Source organism: Durio zibethinus, chromosome 6, assembly GCF_047325235.1.
Source record: "Durio zibethinus cultivar Kanyao isolate XHJ-2024 chromosome 6, ASM4732523v1, whole genome shotgun sequence".
In the NCBI taxonomy this organism is placed as follows: domain Eukaryota; kingdom Viridiplantae; phylum Streptophyta; class Magnoliopsida; order Malvales; family Malvaceae; genus Durio; species Durio zibethinus.
The window spans coordinates 27,097,093-27,119,643 of NC_143167.1; the positions used below are offsets into that span (position 1 = coordinate 27,097,093).

At 31.3% G+C, this 22,551-nt stretch overlaps 1 protein-coding gene across 2 annotated transcripts; it reads right to left on the minus strand.

Annotated features, from left to right (window-relative positions):
- Window positions 1–9,734: 9,734 nt before the first annotated feature.
- LOC111285761 (adenylate kinase family protein) lies at window positions 9,735–19,883 on the minus strand. Of its 2 annotated transcripts, XR_002689761.2 has the most exons (20): window positions 19,551–19,883; window positions 19,342–19,443; window positions 18,261–18,389; window positions 18,043–18,177; window positions 17,286–17,432; window positions 16,247–16,321; window positions 16,075–16,162; window positions 14,940–14,989; window positions 14,587–14,718; window positions 13,611–13,646; window positions 13,450–13,530; window positions 13,233–13,371; window positions 12,294–12,373; window positions 12,137–12,202; window positions 11,696–11,725; window positions 11,337–11,446; window positions 10,240–10,377; window positions 10,104–10,133; window positions 9,929–10,022; window positions 9,735–9,825 (listed from the first exon to the last, which is right to left on the minus strand). XR_002689761.2 is itself a non-coding variant. In XM_022875359.2 (19 exons), the coding sequence occupies exons 1-19, from the start codon at window positions 19,740–19,742 to the stop codon at window positions 9,998–10,000; spliced, it is 1,785 nt and encodes a 594-aa protein (XP_022731094.2). In that variant the 5' UTR covers window positions 19,743–19,883; the 3' UTR covers window positions 9,735–9,997. The 2 variants fall into 2 exon arrangements, 1 of the variants encoding a protein (XP_022731094.2); XM_022875359.2 differs by having other exon boundaries at window positions 9,735–10,022.
- Between the last annotated feature and the right edge of the window lie 2,668 nt (window positions 19,884–22,551).

Here is a 22,551-nt window from a genome sequence, read left to right on the forward strand (position 1 = left end):
AGAATCATGATCAAAGATTTTCATAGTATGATTTATGGCGAAGCATTAGCTCTTAGCCTGACATAGTCAAGCATGCTAGCCACTTGTGCGATTGAGAAGTCAAGAGGCTTGCTCATAAAACTAGTTTTGAGGTACAACTAGAGGGTACCCCACTTAACGAGTTTGACTCTTTTTTTGTATCAGAGCACAACTCCATATAAAATTTTCATTTTATTCTATTTCTAACACTAAGTTGGATAGAAAAAGCCAAAAGAGTTTTCTTTTCATAGATTTATCAAACACTAGTAGTTCACAACATTTTTCATTTAGATCTTCGTTTAGTTTATCTTCTCTTCCTCCTTCTCCTGTAGTTAGTAAATCTTTTTCTTCTAAGTTAGATGTCCTTTATGAAGTCAATTATCTTCTAGAAAACAAAAAAGTCAAAGATACAAACTTTTCCATTATAAATCCCTATATTGTTTTCTCAAAACCCTCTACTTTCCTTTTTAAATCTATAAAAACCCTTTTGAAACCAAAATATCAAGCTTTAAAAGAATATGTTTAATCTACGAAGTTTGATGAGTGTATTCTCCCAACTAGATCTTAAGAGCACTTTATTACTTTTCAGATTCTTGAAAAATTTTCACAACAATGGTTGGACCAAAGATATACTCACATTCACTTTGGTGCTATCAAAATTGCTTTAAACTTTTATGGTAGAAATTGTATTCCTACTTGTATCAGGATGGCTTTGGTGGATACAAGATTCAAGGATTATCAACATGCAGTACTAAGCAGAGTTGGGCTAAATACTTAATTTAAGACTAAACATTTGGGATATTGCTCAATTTAAGACTAAATGTATTATTTTATCTAAATTAGGATTAAAAGTTATCGATTTATAATAATTGAAGACTTTTTTAGATGGAAAAAACAAAATGGAACACACGCACCATTTTCTCGCATAATACAACAAATTATTATTGTCATAGTGACTTTTTACTTGTCTAGTAAACACATTTGAAGTGAAAAAATAAAATAATATTAAAAAAACAAATTATAATCAAAATTTTGTTCTTTTTTTCTCATAAAAAGCTAAAATAAGTCACTAATTTACCTATAACAAATTTTTTTAGTTGATTGTAAATTTCAATCTAATCAACACATTCGGAGTATAAATAGTTTGTTGTGAAAGAATCACAGGAAAAAAACACAAAATTATCCAAAAACTTGCAACAAAAACTCATTTAAATTCAAATTACATTTGAAATATTTTTAAATTTCATCCAAATTTTATGCTTATAAAAGACATTAATCATTAATTAAAGAAAAACCTAATAAAAAATTGACTAACCTGTTTTATTGATGAAGTTGAAGCAGACCCATCAACAACAAATTGATGATTGTCGAGTGTTTGTTGGGTCCAACTAAGGTTAAGCTAAGATTGGGTGCTTGTACTGAAGCATCAGCTAGTTTTTCCCATTAATCACTAGACTCTTTCATAAAAACTTAACTTCTCGTTCCTTATTCTGGGTTATCACTGTAATCTCCACTAGCAAACAACCACCAAAAATAGCCAATAAATAAAAAACAATCTAAATGAAAAAGAAACTAAAACCCATTTCAAAAATCATCTCAAAATTCAATTCATGATAAGAAAATGAAAGTAATCTTTTTGTTTACTAAAAATGAAATTGGATTTTCAAGATTAGAGTTGTTGTAGTTTCAAACAAAATCCTTTATTTTCTTTCAAGTCCATTATTTCTTTCCCTCCATATTTCACACCAAGACCTAAACTCAAATTAGTCATGCCATTATTGATTCTAATCTTATCATTATCATGGATGCTATAAACAACCCAAACTTGGATGCCCATGTCATTATTACTAGTTTAATAAAGCAAAATCAAGCTCACTTTACTCAAAATCCAACTATGTTATTGCCACTTTCATATGCTTAATTGCAAAAATATCATCTTCTCTCTTTTTCTCAGAAAAGCATGTAAGAAGGTTTTAGAGAAAAGAAATATTTCAAAGATTTCAAAGAATGGGGAGAAAGAGAAAAGTTTGAGAGAAAAGATGAAGAAAATGAGAGCTGTAAAAAAAAATTCATTTAACTTTTATTTTTTTGTCTAATTTGTTTACCATATTTTATATTTTTGATATGTGTTACCATTAAAGAGTTAACTGCATGTGTATTTTACACTCGTTAAAAAGTCTTCAATTGTTATAAGTTAATAATGTTTGATCCTAATTTAGATGGTCTTGAATTGAGCAACACTCCGAACATTTAGTCCTAAATTAAACATTTAGCCTCATAGTTGAAACAATGTCCAATGCAAAAACTATTTTCTTCATAGTCTCCCTGAACAACGACATCTCTCTCCATGATTCGACATTGCTAGATACTCTAAAAGTTCAAATACAGATTGTAAGAATTGAGATGAAATGATTTCAGGTAAGCTTTCACTACCGGATGGCATACAAAATTCAAGATCATACCATAAACTTGCCTTTACCTAACTCTTGTGATACAATATTTGTAAAACTTGAAGTTGTAGATAAAAATCCTAGATGTGTTCATATTCCAAAGTAGATTTCAAATGAAGAATTTGCTACTCTACTTCTTAAGTCATGAATAACAAGTTACCAAAAGATTTCAAAATAGGATGAACCAATTCAACATTTTGATCTTACCTACAAGACAAATCCAAATGGCACCATGACAATTGAGTTTGATTACAGCAAAGCAAAAGAGATTCCTATTCTAACTATTTTTTTTTTACTCAGTTCATGATGCAAAGATGTCAAACTGAACCAAAATTTCCAATTACACACTTGAAACCTAATGAAAAACCTACATATGTATATAGATCTCCAGAAAGATATTGCTATTGGGACATTGATTGCAGATGCAAAGGATGTCAGACAGACAGCTGCAGAAGCTTCTTTGATGATGATGATCCTCTGAAAAAGCAAAAGAAAAAGTCTTCACAATAGAAGTTGAAAGAAAGATATGAAAAAAGAGACCTTGAAGTTGATTTCCTTGGTGAACCCTCAGGAAAGTTTGAGTATTATGTCATCTATCCTGAAAAAAGAAAAAACAAGACACTTTCCAAACACTGCAAAATCCAAGCTCCTAAAAAACCAGAAAAAAACCAACCTTTACCTTAGATGTATATGATGTAACCAAGTCAATCATATGACTCAGAATTTTTTCTTTTCCAAGAATTTCACAAAGTCAAATACAAACACATTCCAAAAATCTCAAACTCCACAAACAGAGATGAATATGAATGAAAACCAAAAAAATGTTTCTTGTGTAAAAGCAGTTTTGAACTGGCAGACTAAAAACTCTCTTTAATAAAATGCATATTTGACCCGAATAGAAAATAAGTTAGACCAAATCGACATCATTTTGATCAAAATCTCATCCGTTTTTAGAATATTATTCTTAAAATTCAATCAAGGATAATAACTCTAGATTAAGAACTCAAATTTATGGCAGAAACCAACACTGGATGCACTTATGCTTTGATAGAGAAAGAAAAAAATGAAGTCTCAAGATTCAACTTGTAGATCTCTAAAATCAACTTCGTAAAAAATAACAGTAACAACAAACAACTTTTAATTATAGTAGCTTCACCTGAAATGCATGACACTCCTTACTAAGCTTATACTTTTTCTTCTTATCAACCATACAACCTACCTCCAACCTCACCTCTAAAACTTTTTTTCACATCATTTTAATACAAACCTCTTCCTACATCAACACCTTTGCAACCAAGACAATATTTCACCCTAATATCAGATCAATCAGAACAACCTCTTTCTGGCACAACTGAAAAATAAGTTCACAGATTAAAAAAAAATAGTCAGTTGACCAAAAACCCAAAAGAATTACAGAATAACCACTTCCACAACTTTCAAAACTAAAAATAAGTTCAAGCTCTATTGTTACATCTTCAACCCTATACCTTAACCTACATTATAACCAAAACCTCCAACACAACTCATGATTTCTCCCACACCTAATACCTTTCTAGAAATACTTCAACAGATGGCACAAGAAAGTCTTTGTCAATTTTTCATTGATGATATTTTTCCTACAAAATATGAAATAGTATCTCAGATAAAAAGTGATATGGCAAATGTCTCAGATGATTCAAATGAAACACTCTCTCAGATCTTCATGATAAAATCAACAGTTGAAGTTTTAGAAGTTAACTTAGAAGTGCACAACTCAGAAACAATGGATGCTAAACAACAACCTCCTCCAACATAGACACATGTTCTTTCTTTCACATCAAAGTTTTCAATCTTCACAATTGATGATAGTCCTTTTTCTAAATGACCATCGAGATTTCAAGAGTTCCTATCATGGAGACTTATTGAATTAAACTCCAATCTCAATGTTATGATGAATACGAATTAATCAGATTTGTCTCAAAACTGGTTGAAACCCTCAAAATTTTTGAGATAATATTGATGAATACAGACAACAATAATTTTTTCAATGTTGAACAATCACAGAAGCTATATTTCAGTTTTCAATAATATTTTGTAACAAAAAAACTCACAGATTGAAAAAAATCGAAGAATAATTTTTCAAGCTAAAATGCTATTTACTTCATCCAAAAGATCTTAACAGACACTACTAACAGTTTTTTCAATATTTCTTCATACTTGGTGGATTTGATAATGTCAACCTAAGGTAAGTTTTTCTCAATTTTGTTCTAGAAGAACTTGCCCCAAAAACAAGGACTCAGCTCAACCTTAGATTTTTTTATGTCAGAACCATGAATCTTGGTGATATCTATAAAATGATGATAAAAGCCCTTAATAAGATTTGTAAAAAGTGCAGATACATTGTAAACTTGATGAACAATTCTAAAAAATTAGAAAGATCATGTTCTTACTCCCTTTCAGGACTACAAATTAAATGTTCTTCCAAAGATTCTTCATGTCTTTGTAGTCACAAGAAAAAAAAATATTTCAAAAAAATCAGACCTCTTAAAAAGCCTCATTTTTTTAAATACAAAAAACTATTCAAAGTCATAGAAAAATCTAAAAGATTTCAAAAACTCAAGTTTGGCAGAAAGAAAGAGACCTAAAATAGAAAGGAAACAAATGTTTTCTTTACAATAAACTAGGACATTTTACAAAAAGCTACCCAGAGTCAGACAAAAAATCAATAAAAATGATAAATGATATTCCTAATATCTCTAGTATTAATCTTTCAGATGATGACCTAGAATCAATCTTCTTCCTTAATAATGAACAAATTGAGAGATCATTATTCATGATCAAGTAGTATGATGATGATAGTTCAGACTCAGACACAAATGATTATTCAAAAGATTATTAATGTTTTGAATACATATCAGTCCAAGAATTTTAAAAAATCTAAACCCTTCAACCTTCAAAAGTACATTTTGTCCTAGTTCAAATTTTTACTTATAAACACTTTTCTCCTATTACAATTGCAGCCTTCTTTAACATAGGTGCTGCCCAAACCATAGCCAATCCCATTGTGTTATCTAAAACCTTTTGAAAAAAATAGAAAACTTTTTTCATAATCGTTGATAAGAATGTATTCTCTATAGATTTTATTAGCAACCTTGTTACCCTTTAAATATTCCTAGGTTATCAAATAGCCTAAAAGATTTTAGGATCTTCATTTCCACAGAAAAACTTAGTTATTGGTTTTGAAGTGATTACCAGTATATCGAGTTTACAACTCAGTGAAAAAGGTATCAAGTTTAAAAGTTATTTTTGACCTTAGAAAAAGCTTTTAAACCTATTCACAATCTAAACAGATTTGTTCCAGGAATTCAAATAAAAGTTCATTTAGATTTTATGTACAAACAATCATTCAGAGTTCCTTCAAAAATGCAAAAACCCACTTTGGCAAAACCCTAAATTTTTCATTTTCCTTCCCTTCAAAATAGATGAAATGTAAACCCCACAAAAACTAGTCACTTAAGAATGAACCCAAATCATTTAAAACTAGCAATTCAAGAATGTTCACAACTCCAAGTTCAAAGATTAATTGAACCAACCTCTTCTTGATAGGCATGTAAAACATTTTATGTCAATAAACAATCAGAACAAGTTCATGAAAAATTAAGATTGATAATTAATTACAAGCCTCTTAATGTTTTTCGTACAGATGATAAGTTTCCTCTCCATAATAGAAAGTCATTGTTTACAAACTTGTTATAAGCAAAAGTTTTTTCAAAGTTTGATCTCAAGGCAAGAGTTCAGCAATTAGGTATTCATCCACAGAATAGTTACAAAATGACGTTTTGCATCCCTCAACATCATTTTTAGTGGATAGTAATGCCTTTTGGTTTAAAAGTTACTCTTTCACTGTTTCAGAAAGCAATGACAAAGATTTTTGCTCTAATTCTTGATAATGCACTTATTTACATTAATGATCTCTTACTTTTCTCTTCAGATGTCACATCTTATATACAGTTATTGGATAAATTCCAATTGATTGTTTATCAGTATAGGTTAATGCTTTCAAAGAAAAAAATTATCATTAGTATATTAAAAACTGATTTTCTAGGAATGCATTTAAAGATGGTTAATACATTGCTCAATCACACATTACTAAGACACTTAAAGATTTTTTTTGATGAAAATTTCTCCAAGAAACAAATACAATAATTTCTCGGTGTAGTCAACTACATAACTGAATTTCTCTCAGACCTTGCGTAGATAACTTATTCTCTTAGATAGATGCTAAAAAAAGAACCACCCAAGTGGTCTCAAAAGTAGACAAAGTCAGTATATATGTTGAAGATAAGATCGCAGTCACTTTCAACTTTAAAGATTCCTTCAGATGACAAAAATATATTGTAGATAGATAAAAGCGATAAATTTTGATTGACAATCCTTAAAAAAAAAAGATAAAACCAGACAAACATATAGATACAAAAGTAATAGATTCAAAGATTTAAAAATCCATTATCACTCTACACTAAAAGAGATTTAACAGTGAAATATAGAATCCAAATATTTGAATTTTACCTCATTAGATACCACTTTCTTGTGAAACTAGATATGTTAGCATTTGATCAGATATTCAATTTCAAGAAAAAACAGATGCCAAATGCATAGTTGCTCAAATTATCTCAATGATTTTCAAAGTACTCATTCACTACAGCACATGTAAAAAGAAGGATAATGTTTTCCTAGATATGTTATCCAAACCCCTTCCTAAACCTCTTTCGAGTTTTTTTTTAAGATTATTTATGTAATATCAATGATGAACCCCTCATCCTTACCTTCTTTCTCCCAAGCCTCATCCTCAAGAAACCCCTTTTGTTCTTCATTTAACAAAACCTCACATTGGTGATGAATTTAACCTTCTTAATGAATTTTTCAACATCCCAGTTGAAAACTCCCTCTAGAATTAGCGAGATTAATTGCAACCAAAACCCTTGACCAAAAAGCTCCACACCTCTTGTTCAAATACCAATCCAAGATACTCCAAAAATTTAGAGACACTTCCATTCAGTCCCTTGGAATACACCCAAACTACCTTTTCATTCACCCTTTCAAATTCCCTACCCACTTTAGTTTCCAAAAGAAATTATTTGTTTCATTTAATACCTTTGTCACCTTTACTACATTGTTGTAGAATTCCCATTCCAAAAGCTCAAAAAATTCCTTCACACTTTTCACCAGTCAACCATCAATCTAAAAAAAAAAAAAAAACAGATAGACCTTAGTTATCAACATTTTAAATTTTTCTTTCAATGGTTCAGACCCATTCCTATATGGATCCAATGGTTAAAAACTTATGAAAGATACACTAAAGTTCTCCTTGATCCTCACATCATTTTGATTTTTTATAGATCTTACAATTATTTAACAAATGAACCAAAATACTTCCTTTACACAACAATTTATAGCTCATAAGATTATTCATCGTCAAACTTTCTATTTGACCATTCTATTAAATACACAGAGTTTTAGAGACAGATATGTGAAATGAACCACAAAATTTTTAGTCAAAATTGGCCAAAGCTCCAAGATGATGTTCCATGAGAAAATTACTCTTTGGAATACAATTATTAGCTCAAGATTGATAAAAAGATTTATAAAACAAGATTTAATGGTGCATAGACATAACCCATTCCTGAAATTACAAGATATGAAATTGATCATATTGGACTAGTAGAATGGAACCCTTATTAGACTCCCCTTGATGTTATCAAAGAGATGGAATAGCAAGATTCACAAGAGCCGTATGAAGATTTTGATCCAGACCAGTGGTTAGAAAATATGAGTTATGATTTCATTTCAAGTGCAGACAATTCACATTTGAACCTCTTTCCAGAACATACCTACCGTTCCCACAAGTAAAGATGTTAGTCCAATCAAAAATTCAATCATGGTGATAAAACTAGAAAAAATCTCCAGTTCAATCAAATTATATATAATTATGTGTGATTCTGTTAAAGATGCTTTGATGCTTTTTAGACTGCTCCAGAGACTCCAAGACAAGATGATGATACATTAAGCTTTGTTTTTTGTTAACATCAACTTTAGTTTCAACTTTATATCTACTTTGTTATTTTGTTAGGACATGCTTTAAATTGTTTTCAAGTCAAAGTCTACTTTACTAAAGCTACTTTGATAAAACAAAAATAATCTTACTTTTATTTTATTAAAACTACTTTATTAAAGTTGCTTTAAGTCTAGTCAATTATTTTTAGTCGTAAATCCAATGTAAATATTATAGGTCCTATTTGGTTACTATTTGCTTATTTTTCCTTTTGTATAAATTTGTAACTCTTTTTCAAAGAAGACAAATCATCATTCATCTAGAAGTTCCCTATTATATAAATATATTTTTCTAAACCCTCTCATCTCTTTTGGTAATTCTTTCCTCCTTCTTTAGCTGTTAGATTTAGAATTAGAAAAAATATTCTATATCATGATTTACAATAATGCAAGTTAAATATGTTCTGCAATTACCATAGTATTATGACTCCTCAACATTAAAAAGCCTCGTAAAATTGTCAAACTGACCATTTATCCACTCAAGAGAAAAGAAGTTACTATACCAAAAAATATTGAAGTAGCTTACTATAATGAAAGACACGTCTCTATAAAAATCAGAGTATCAATTCGATGTTATGCCATGACAGCACCAAATCTCGAACACCGACTAAAATCCTTTGATTATATGTATGAATTATGAACTGTTTATATTTGATATTATCTCGATGCTTATGTTTGATATTATCGGCTAAAATACCTTGGCTTTATAAAGGAGCTCTTAATCTAAAATTATAAAAAAAAAATTTAAATTTTAAATTTTAAAATTACTAAATAATATTTTTTAAAAGTAATTGAATAAATTAACTAATTTAAATTCCAGATTTGTTTCTCCTTATCATTTATTAATGCAATAATAGTGGTAAGATTTTGGGAAAAAAAAGCAATAGTAGTGATAAGATTGTTAATAGTATTAGAGTATTACTAATAACAATCTCATCACGCTAGAGATTGAATATGATGATATAGCAGGTTTGACCTAGGGAAGGTAACCGTTCTAAAATAACATAACCAAACAGTCAATTATCATAATTTCACTCAAGGTTGCAAGCTATCACCAAGCAACGTGCAACGTGCTTATCTAGTTTCCTACTTCCAAGGATATAGAAGAGGAAGGAGGGGTAGGCATATTACTTTACTTAGCTTCACTGAAAAGGGAAAGCAATTTTATGCTATATATGCAAAAATAAAATTGCTGGATTGATACTTGTTAATGCAGAACAAGTAAATTAAGCTGTGCCTTCAAGCATATGTAACATCCAACTGATTCCTAGAATGAAAAAATTGGAATTCAGATGGATACAATTGGAAGACGGTCCAAAGTGTTTAGTTTTCTTTTTCTTTTTCTTTTTTTCCTTTGGTATAATACTTACTAATATATAAACTTGCTTGTGACATGTTCCCACTGCCCAGCTTCGTGGGTTAAACAACATCAGCTGTACTCAAAATACACCACTCAGAAAGCCCCTGCAACAGAAATATTTAGATTGCTCAACATCAAGAGACAGTAATCACAGTTAACATAAAGAAAATGGATGCTGATCTTACCAAATTCCAGAGACTTTCTTATCTTTCTTTCTGCAAAGAGAAATCCAAATGAAATTCACATGAGGTATAGTAAAAAAAACAAAGACACAAATGGGGCTCTTTCTAAAATAACAGATGACGAATGAATGCAACTTACCTTGGTTTTCCAAGGAAGGCATCATTAATTTCATCAATGGTAGGCCTTTCTGTAAATGTTGATAAAGAAACATACTTTTCCTTCCCAGGTTGTTCATCCACCCTCTTGTACAGCTCATAATCATATGGATAAGTCATTCTGAAATCATGAGATGATAATAGTTAACAAAGATTATTCAACTGAATATTTCTAGATGAAATGTTGAAGATAAGTCCAGTGTTTCCTTAGCGCACAAGAATGACATCAAATGTGTAATAACAAAGAGAATAAATTAACTTGGAGACCAGAAAATAGAATTTCTATAATCAGTTGCCTTGGCAAACTCTCTAGCTTAGCCAATATGCTCGTCCTTTGTCATGCAATTAGAATATGTCATATTAGGAAGAGGAGAATCACCCTCCAGTAGGAATGGATAAGTGATAAGAGTGTATATAGAATGCCATGAGATCATTTGCAAAGATTTCCTTACATCCTAAATTTTATAGTTTTTCTACCAACTTGGAACACTGATAAAGAAAAAACAGTTTGAAGACTCAAATCTCTATTGGAAAAATTGTTCAAATCCTTTCCTTAATTACATTCCATAAATTTCAATGTATACAAATGCTGATTTTATGCTTATGCAGTATGCTTATTTCATAATCTTCTTTCTTCATGTCTACTTCCTATTTGAGCAGGGAGTAATGAAGTCACTATAAGGGGTTTTATTCAGGGATGAGGATCAAGTAGAATCCAAGCTTATTAACAGTTCCAATATAAGCTGCACTGTGCTTGGACTTTACTAGATTTCATGTATTATGCACTTTCATTCCAATAACTTGAACAAGAAATCAAGTCCATACCCACATTCTCAAATCCAGTTAGCCATTTAAACCATTATCGTAATTAAAGTGCATCCAGATGATTATTGATTTAAAATGAGAAAAAAAATCCAAACTAGGATATCCTAAGCACCAGATATTTATAGGTATATCCTGAATGACCGTGCATGAAAATGTATGTACGCACACCATTCCGAATGGCCAAAAAACCATCAATGACCAGTCAAACATAGCATAGACTAAAACAAGTAAGAATTTGGCTTATAATAGCCCTACCTTATTGCACCCATGATTGGATATTGGGTTCCAGCATAATAAAGAAGCCTGAAAAAGTAGCAACTTTCGAAGGAAGCTGCATACTCCAGTCTCTTATCCCGACCCATTGTCTGTAAAGAAAAAATATAGGAATTCAAAAGGTGCCAGTTAACATAAGTCAGTACAAACATGTCTGATTTAATGTTTTATACTACAATATTTAAAGAAATAGTTATTGAAAATATTTCATGTTTTCCATAATAGAATTTTTAATAATTTCCTCTTAGATCCAAAAGCATACTCATAAAAACAAAATTTAAACATAATGTCCTTGTGGGAATATCAATTTGAAAAAATACATGAAGAAAGGTTGAACTTACTTGCATAATGCCACTTGAACCAGGAAGATCCTATATCCAGAGAAATCAAAACTCCAAAGGTCAGAAATAGAAATGAATACCAAATATACCATGCATCCTATACTTTAGCCACTTATGGAGTGAGTTGGCCAAGATGGATTTTTGCTCTGATATGGCCAAAATGCGACAATGTGTTTTCCAATGAAATAGGAGATTTCGATTTTGGTTACATTGTGCATCCATCATTAATTTTACCTAGGAAAGAAGTTTGGGTATTGTTAAGTTGCAGGCTAATATGCAAAAATCATTTAAAAGATTTTTTCCCTCAAATCTGTAACTCCTAGAGGTAAGCCCTACATGGATGCAAATGGTTTGAGACTCTGCACAAAGATCTACCTTGTATTTTTAGATGGCAAAATCATTCAGTAAGAAAATTCATCCAAGATCATATAAACATCCAACCTTGAGTCTAGGATTGATAAGTATAACTGGCCGTTTCCCGGCAGCATCAGTCATCGCTTTCAAATCCTGCATATTTAGGGTCAAGATTAGACACTAGAGTGTCAAGTATAAGGCTCTCAGAACAGCATAGTAAAAGAATTACTCTCCAGATTCTTACATCTATAATGCAATTGCCAACAGCATTTTGAGGAGCCACTAAAATGAACATATCATCTTGTTCCTCAACCTCTTTGGCACCTGTCAGTGCAAATAAAAAAACATTAAAAAAGAGAATCATTTAATCAAGCATGTAGAAGGATACTCCAACTGGTCTGTAATCCATCTTATATAACTATAATTAATATTTCACAATGCCACTGCAGTAGTGCTGACATAAGTTTTACAAATTATAGCAGATCTTATCCAGAGATGCTCATCTTTGTAATAGTCATGGCATTTTTCTGTTAAGCTGTTGCATTGCATGAGTAGATTGCTAGCTATCAAAATTTGAACAGAAATGCTGTTCAAACAAGTTGAAAATGTGATCTAAGGACGACCAGTCACTTCTGTTGGAACATAAAAGTCTATGTGCATCACTTGAAAAACAAGGCAATGTAACCAAAGAATTACACTTGGTAAACATAAGGCAGACGGCTGGAAAGGTCTTCCCAAAGTTAAATATGATTGTTGTTTACAATAAGTTTTTGTAACATGATCCAAGGAAAAAAGTTAATGCCTTAATCTACCAAAGTAGCTACAAATATCAATGCTCTTAAATATCTCAATATGGTTCACAACATTTTATGGAGTTGAATATGTGCTACAAACTGATATATAGAGGCATATATAGATGGCAAGTTACAGGATAGAGACTCAGCTAATTTCTGAGTTTCAACAATAGCCACTATCCATCCTTCCAGAGTTAATTAGTGCACCCATAAGGGTGCAGAGGTAAGTAGTGGATAGACATATGCACATACTCACTAAATCTCCTATTGCCAGCAAGATATGTTCTCTGGTAGCAACAGCCATATTTGCAAAGTAACATAAACTTTAGTATTAGCAAGCAGTATCATAAATATACAAATAAATATTTTTTCCCAAAATTGTGTCATACCTATTGAACCAATCTTGATAAATGTTCCCATAGCACCATAATCACCCCAATCCATGAATTCCAAGATCTTTCGGCTACCAGCAAGTTGTAAGGGCATTCCTGCAAGTGCACCCTCTCCCATAGAACCTTGAACACAAACCTGAAAGACGAGTAGTTGAAATGTCTGTACAAATGCAAGAAACACTTTCAGATTTATATCATTAACTGCTAAAAGTACCTTGACACGTTTTCCATCATCAGCAAACGAAAGTGCAATAACTCGTACTAGCTCCATTAAGGTACCTATTCGGTAAACATCCTGCACATCATAAGATTGGTTAGCCCTAAAGCAATTGACTAGGAAATCTGAAAATAAAATATATACGGATAATCTCTCACCATTTCTGGATTCAGCTCAGGGATATTAATCTCCACCTGTTGATATAAAAAGAAATGTCAACAAAATCAATCGGCCTTGCTGGGAATAGCTTTGTAAATTCTATATATACCAACGAAATATCTCAATTGAATCTCTCTCCCATTACAAACTCCATCTCTTAGTTAATATTATCATAGATTGCTAGTCCTATGACCAGTTGCTCCTATATCAAAGAGGAGGTATTGCAGTTGAGTTTTGGTGAGTTTGAGATAACCACAGTAACAACCTAAATGTTTTTTCATTCCGTGGGGTCAGGTAAATGGATCCTATTATGCTATTATTCTCTATTTAGACCCATATCCTAAGAAGCAAAAGCAAGGTCCTTCTTGATTACTCCTAACGGTGCTTCTTTCCTCTCCCCTTTTTGACATGGGTATCCTCCATTAAGTAACATGTTCTAACAGAAGCACTTATAACCCTTCATCTAACAAGCCCAAACCATCTTAAACATAAGCCCCTGATCTGTGGCCAGTTTGAAGAATTCCTGCCTATGGTGAATGCTTTGTTATTGGACAAGTGGATCCATAATAGATGAGATTTTCGTTAACCGGCCCAGAAGTGAGACATGGAGATGAGGTGAAAATATTTTTTTATATATATGAAAGTAAAACAAATCTAAGACAATTCTCTATTAATATCAATTCAACAAACTTAAGCAATCACTAAAAGACTGAAGTTGCTAAGCCTCATGGCAAGAACCAGGACCGTGTCGCCATCTATAATGATAATTATTTTTGCTACACCTTCACTAATTAAGGAATCTCTATATAGACTGTTTAACAAGGTAAAAAAAAAAAAAAAGAAAACAAGGTTTTAATCTTGATTGAATAAGACATAATTGATAGAACCATACTATTTATGTGCTAGTAGTAAATTTTATTTTGATTTCTATAGCAAGGTAATTCAGTTCAACCGAATCAAGTACTAATATCTGACCTTTAATCGAGTTCTTCCATCATTTACAGCTCTCTGTGTGGCTTGTAGCACATCATCATAGAAATAATTTCTGATTTCTCTAGAGTGAGGAATATTATTCAATCTAGTAGGAATTCCTCTCCATTTGTCATCCTGTCAAAAGCTAAAGAAAGTAAGAATGGAATTGCAACTTTGAGCGAAAATGATCCTTTTTATTTCCTTGCCCATGACTAAGATATAGAAGGGATAGCCCTTCATTTCCTTTAACCTTCCCCTACAAAGAATCATTACACCATGCTAATTGGCACCTTTATATTAAAAATTTCGTAACCAGAAGTATTGACAACCACTATATCAATTGAAAATCCATTTACCTGGTCTGAAGATGCCTGATCTAAATGGCTCTCAGTTTGAAGGGGTTTCACTGGAACCAAGAAGGAGGTGGAAAAAGCCAAGACAGATAACAGAGGCTATAGTTAGTTAAGGGCTCATGGTATAAGTTTTCTATGTTCAGGCTCAAAATAAAGTTACTCATACACATGATAACCATTAAGTGATCTATTAAACAGCATTTTTAAGCAAACAACTACACTAAATTTGAGATTATATGAGAGGAAATGTGGGTAACATTATGGTAATAGGGAAATAACACAAAATCATCCAATGAAGTTGAAAAGTGTTGACAGAAGGTGAAAGTTGGAGTACAGAAACTGATATTTAGGGATTAGAAGTAAACAAACAAATAATAAAAACAGCTATTGTCAGCATTTATCTAGACTGACAGACGATATCTGGTTTCAGCTTAGATAGCAGGCCCAAAATCAAGGATAGAAAGTGATCCCATGGACAATAAACTCAATTTTAAACACCAAGACACTGACTTATCTTGAACCATGAAAAACTCAGTATAAGCATTCTCAAAGAAATACAACAACATATAACAATTAAAATCCTTATTTGTTCTAAATTCAAGTGCATGAGCTGATCTTTCATATACAAGAACATGCGAATCTAACTTCTGATATGATCACGGTTAAACCACCATCAAGTGCTAGGATTTATGCTTTATAGAATCATATACATCCATAAGAAAGAAACAGAAAGATTAACTGGAAACAGGTCTATGTAGACACATATGGAAAACAACATCATCCATCTTTTAGAAGTTCATGAAAAGGCCTCTCATAGATGGTCCCTTCTAAAAATAACAGGTGCATCCTTCACTAAGAATGACGATGGCAGATAGGATGGAAATATTTGTATGATCTAAAGGTTTAATCTAGAGGAGTTAATAACCAGTGTGGTCCTATGCTTATGTCAACCAAATAATGCCCCTCAAATGAGAAATTCAAGAATCTATAGACTAAAAGCCTTTAAATTTGGCAAAAATTTTCAGTTCCAGAACAGCCTTCGATAAAGCTTAAGAAGAATAGGAAAAGTTTCTATCAAGTTACAACAGTGCAAAGTAAGATCATGTCCTCCAAAACTTGAAAAAAAATTTTCACTTACCTGATTTTGCTGTTTTATCCTTCTGCAGTTGAGTTAACAAGGAGTCTATATCTTTGAAAACTATCTCTTTTGGACGGTTTCCATCAATCTGTGAGGGGAAAAATTCATACGCACAACCATAGCAAAAGTAAGAGGAAAATAGGAGTAGAGAAAGTATTTAAATGTGCTAAACCTTGTTTGTTATGCTTGTATAAGTGGATGAGATTGCTGCAGCATTTTGCTTGTATATTTCTAGTCGTGCCTTCACCTAGACAAAAAAAAACAAAAAAAAAATGGAAAAAAGAAGGGGGGAGAAGTTAGGTGACTAACTCAGAGCACAAGGTAAATTACATTACATGAAATGAAGCAAACATCCATTATACAAATATGGTACATGCGGCTTTCCCTCACTAGTTCACCCTATCACTTTTCGGTCAGAGAGAGAGAGAGAGAGAGAGAGAGAGAGAGAGAGAGAGAGAGAGAGAGAGGGAGAGTAAGCAACATCCTTGCTGAGCCTACAATCAATAATAGGTCTAAGAGAAACATTTGCATTAGCTTCAAGTAACTCAGTGGCATAAAGGACTTAGAAGCACTGCAACAGCATGTGCAACTCTGAAAAGTGAAAAGTAAGTACTTTGCCAGACTCAATTCCCTGGAAAATTCTACGGTGCATCCTATGTTGTGCTAAAGGCTGAACTGCTGACATGCAGGCATTAATTCCAGAAAGGTTTATTTAGATATGTTTCAAGGTCAAGTTATGCTCCATGTAGCGTTCTTCGGGTTTGTGTGGTTTAAAATGAGGCCACAAGATTTGAACTTTCTCCCTGTCCACACATCGTGTGAAAATAATGCATATGTAAATAACCATCAGTAAAGCCTGTTACTAGTTCTTAATGAGTTCAATACAGAATATTAAGAGATGAGTTCAGATTGGTACTGCAAGTTCCCTCGCAAGTCATATAACAGACTTTATGGATGTACAGTGGAGATTATTTGTACTGAATATGTTTTATCTACATTTGCAGTGATGAAGTCCCTGCTCCAAGAATTTAGCCAAAACTCTCGAGATAATTAGTGCTATGCATGACAATGAATATAAGCCAGATGTATGTTGACCATGCAGTTGTATCAGCCATGTTATATTCATATACCATCTTGATACTCAGTATCTAAGCCAATGAAAAGCAACATAATAAAAGAATATAAATAATAAAAGTAGAAAAGAATCATACTTTCTCCTCTGTGTCATCAGCACGGGTAACCAGTCTAGCTTTAATTTCATCAGAGTCAGGAGGGAAATTTTTCAGATGGTAAATTTTCCCTCTGACTGGGTCTAGCCTTCTACCAACACATCTGTCGATTAGAATTTCATCAGGAACCTGAATGTTACGAAATAAAATAAATGTAAAAGGCATGTTTTTCAGCAATGATTGTCTACTTAAAACGAAAGGCAATGAACTTGTCAGAGATTGAAAAAGATGATCACTATTTACTCTTTGAATTAAAATTTTTAGAGGTAATATAAATTAAAGATATAGATGCAAAAGAAAAGAAGTTCTTTCTAAGTGTTTGTGGAAAAATACCTCATAGCATTGAATTGAGATCTTATGCACAGAAATAGCCACTTTAGAAATGATATCATTATTACCAGAAAGTCATTTGATGGCAAAGCAACAATATATGTGAGTGTTTGTGTCAAAGGAGACTGTAAAATATCACTTTATGTGGAACCAAAGTTATTAAAGCACTATTGTGGAAGCCTATGTTGCTTGGACACAGGTGTAAATGTTGGACTCAGGTATGTCTCCAGCATGAGACCGTTCAGTTTTTTCTTTCCATTTTTTCCCCAAAATTCTCTTTTCCTAAGCTGTTGACCAAAGTCCTACAGGGGTCAGTATCTCATGATACTTTCCATTGGTAGGATTCAATAAATTTCAAACAACTGTTGTGCAGTAAAGCAGAACCAACATGAGTATATAAGATACATACATCTAATACAATGTAGATATCAGGGCTAATATTCAATTCTTCCAAACTTTGTGCCTGGGCAAAACTCCTTGGGTATCCATCAAGAAGCCACCCTTTCTCCTTAGCATCTTGACGTGATAATCTGGCTGTCACCATCTATAAAATGAAAAAAGAAATATTTAAATACATAAGCATTTAAGAAAGGAAAGGATAAAGAAGTGGGTAGGTTAATGTAGTACAGCAGTCACGATCTCATCAGGAACCAGACGCCCAGCATTCATGAATTCTTTTGCTTTATTTCCAATATCTGTCCCTGATGATACTTCGGCTCTTAAGATATCCCCTGTTGATATATGCACCAATCCAAACTGCAAAAAATGAAGTACATAGAATAACCATTTACATGCAGAGACTGAGGCAAACTTCTATAACAAGAAGACTCAAGTAATTGAGGTAATAAGAGTGAATCCTGTTTTAGAAGCATAAAATAAAAAGGCATAAAATCATGTATCCACAGTTGCAATTTGAAGAAAACACTAGGCTGTCTTTTTTACAGAATCAAAAGGGGAAAACAGCAGTATTTCCCTTTAATTTCCCTTATGAAATTATGATGCCCCTTTGATCCATTGCTCTTCTATAATTGCTTATTTACATCAATTAATATTGCACAAGATAATTAAGATGTTGCATACATTATAATAACTCAGTAAAATGTTTCACATGGTTTTCTTTAAAAATACCCTTTTCAAAAATCCCACACTGTGCAGCTTTCTTCTCATCAAAAAGTGCAAAGATAGCAATCTATATATTCTACCCAAAAAGATGAACCATCAATATGCAAACAATATTTTATCTTCAGTAGAAGTCAAGAAAAAGGAAAGACATCACCAAATTTTATTGCATGACGCTGGCTATGGAAAGAGTCTTGAGCTTATCACCTCTAGAGGAAAGACTGAAGGATATTTTTGAATATGGGAAAGCAACTCATGTTAAAATATTTATTCTTCATGTTAATCCATCCAAGCATAATAAATTCTATAGGAGAAAATTTTGCCATTGAGGATCCAAATCATGAAAGAAAAACAAAGCATTTTCTGGCAATTAATCCTAATCAAGCCTTCATAAAAACTAAAACCCATAACCATTACAATAGGAAAGGAGTGCAAAGCAATGAAAATGGTGTAATAACATTTGCATACTGCTTAATACTTAAGAATATTATAATATATAATCTACAATCAATTAGAATTAGACATATATTTTCATTGAAACCACAACTGATATATGGAACTGAAGTAAACTACGCATAAGATTAATTACCTTTTGTACAATCAACTCACACTGGGTGCCCTTACCTGATGCCGGGGCACCTGATATCATCACCTTCAAAGGTTCCTTTTTTAAACAACTTATCCTCAATCCCTGCCAAAAAAACAAAAAGAGGAAAGAAAATGAACAAGAATATCATTAAAAAAAAAAAAACAAAAAGAAAAGCAATCATTGTTTTTTTGGTAAAGGGAATTAAAAACCTTGAGTTTTGGGCTAATCCTGACATGGGTTTTGCTATGGAGACCAAAAGTGAGAGGGGAAACATATGAAGAAGAAGAAGAGAAAGAAAGAAAAGATGGGTTGAAAGAGGGAGTTTGAGAGGTATTATAATTGGTAAGTGGATGAAGAAAAGTGAGCGAAGAAGTAGTAGTAGAAGAAGATGTAGCCAACATTTTTTGCTGCTCTCTTTCAGAAGGGACAGACTGAAAGAGAGGAAACTAGAGGCTTTTAAAATGAAAGTTGAAAGCAGTTTATTGCTAAGGGATTAACGGACACCATAGGTTTTTCCTTTTTATTTATTTATTTATTTTCTCAGGCATATATGATTATCAAGATCTCTTATGAGAAATAGGATTTTTGGTCTTTCACTGGAATCAGTTCCCGTTACGAGTAGGGTTTTTTTTCTTTAAAAAAATCATTATACGTAAAAAATAATTTAAATCGTATGATGTTAGTATAAAATTAATTCGGATTAGATTTGATTCTCCATCACCACTTTTCATTCTCTTATATCATCTTATAGTTTAATGTTGAAATCATACATTTCTAACTTGATATCCTTTTTATGATTGTTGATCTTCAAATTTAAAGAAATCTTTTTTTGAATGTTTTTAATTGTAAATTTATTTTTTTATTTTTTTTATTTTTTATGTGTGTGATTGTATTATAATTTTTGAAAATTTTATGATTTTTAAAATTTTCTTGCTTTATTATGTAATTTTTTTTTTTTTTAACATTTTAGATTATTTTTAGCTATTGGATTCCTTTTTAATTTTTTTAATTTTGAAGGATTATAGATTAATAAGAAAAAAAGAGAATAAAAATTTAGTTCGATTTTTTTTTTTTGGGTTATTTGGCATTTGAACTTTGGTTTCTTAAATGAATTTTTACAAACCTAATATTTAGTTGAACTTTTTGTAAAAAAAAAAAATGTTTAAATATTTCTTTTTTTTCTCTCTCTGCACTTTTCATATCTTTCTTTCTTTTTTTAATTTAAATTTAAGAAAAAATAAAATAAAAATTTTTAAGAAAATAAAATTTTTATGCATATTTGATTTAATTCTTTACAAAATTTCTCATTTGAATTTTACATTTCTCTCCATTATTTATAATTTTTTCATATATTTTTCGTTTTTTAACATTAATTACATATTTGATTCGCGAAATGAAATAAATATTCTTTGAGAATAGAAAAAAGGATGAATAGAATAGAATAACTATTATAATGTTTAATTTATTAAAATGGAATATAGTAGGAATTAATATTAATATATTTGGTTAGTTCAAACAAATATAGTTTGAATGAATTTTAAAAAAATTTTTACTCCTTCATTAAATTAATTATAATTTTTTATAAAAATAATATTAATCATAATTAATTAATAAAATAATAATTAATTAACTCATTCTCTCTTATTAATTAATAATAAAATTAGTATTTTACTTTTTAATTAAAATAATATTTTTGATAAAAGCATTAATAAATTTTATTAATTTATTTTTATTTTTAAAAAAATTAATTATAAATTATTAATCATTATTATTAAAAATAATAGGTAAATAAAATAACAGCCAAATCTGGAGTTTCAGGTGACCAGTCCATCTGCGAGGTGCCGATCTGACGCCCTAGCCAGCCAGATTCGACGACAAGAGGAAGATTCTAAGTAGGCAATCAAAATTATTTCATTTAATTAATTTTTCTCAAAAAATCTCATTTTTACATTGAATTCCTTTTTTTTTAAAGGCTAAAATGAAAAAAAAAAAAAAGCCCGTAAAGTATTAAAAAAATCTCAATAAGCCTTTATTACTATTACGTCTAAATCAATTCATTAATTTTTATTTTCTACTATTTAAGTCTTTTTATGCATTAACTACTTTTAAATCATTAACATGCTAGCAAAATTTAGCACACGTAAAAATAATATTGTGACAAAAAAGTACACATAAAAATAATGACGTGGCATGGTAAAAAAAATTGCAAAATTATTTAGCGTAAAAAAAGATAAAAATTTTTGTAAGGACTACAATATGAAGTCAATGTCAATTATATTAAACCTGATGCATTAAATCCTGTTTGTATGAAATAAAAATGGCATACTTCTTATTAAACCAATGAATAATGAAATAAAATAAATACAAAATGAGTTTAAATTGTTGAAACAAGCCGGTGATTAAGGCTTTCGTAAACATATTGCTCAAACGAAGCCCTTTCACAAACACATACAGTCTATCCATTGTTGAAAAATATGAAACCCCTTCATAACACAACAATCCTTCATAAAAACAAACTGTTTCAGAATTTTTAATGCCCAAAATCATAATGTTGACCAAATATGAAATCAAAAGGAAAAAAAAAAAATCAAACCCCAACATTTAAAGATCCGGCTTGACTTCTTAGTGTTCCAACAAATAAAACAGTTGCATTTTTCTTTCTTTTTTAGATGCCATTGGCTATTGCCTCTTTTTGTTCATGTAGTTTCCTTGACGTGATTGATGGTTTCTCTTTTCACCTCAGGCCAGGACTTTTTCATACATGATTACATGCAATGCATCAACAGCCTCAATCTTTTATTAGGCATTGTAATTTGACTTGATCTACCAGACTGAATCCAAAAGAAACACATCATATCAAAAGATGAGAAGTAGCAATTTGTTCATTTAATATATAAAATTAAAGTAAACTATCAGATAAATTACTTACATCCCTTACTTATTCACCATTTTGAAGATTTTTGCAGAGACCAATCCCTTCTAATCCTTTTATCTTGTCTCTAGTTTTGCAACCTTTCATAGATTGTGATTGATTACCATTGTTTGAAGAGCCATTATTCTTGGATGGTTTGATAGATGACTCCATATCTTGCCTGCTGAGATTTCCATCCTTTTGATTCTTCATACAAGTCCCAGCAACGAGAGCGCCGACCTGTCTTTCCAAGAGGTCAGATCCGATGGGGGATGTCGATTTGGCTCTAGACGGCCAAG

Coding starts and splice junctions, on each gene's coding strand:
- LOC111285761 (XM_022875359.2), bottom strand. CDS start 19,742: ATGTTGGCTACATCTTCTTCTACTACTACTTCTTCGCTCACTTTTCTT. Junction 13,647..14,586: donor ATGGAAGAACTCGATTAAAG/GTCAGATATTAG, acceptor TTATATCAACAG/GTGGAGATTAATATCCCTGA. Junction 10,378..11,336: donor CCAATCATGGGTGCAATAAG/GTAGGGCTATTA, acceptor TCATGATTTCAG/AATGACTTATCCATATGATT.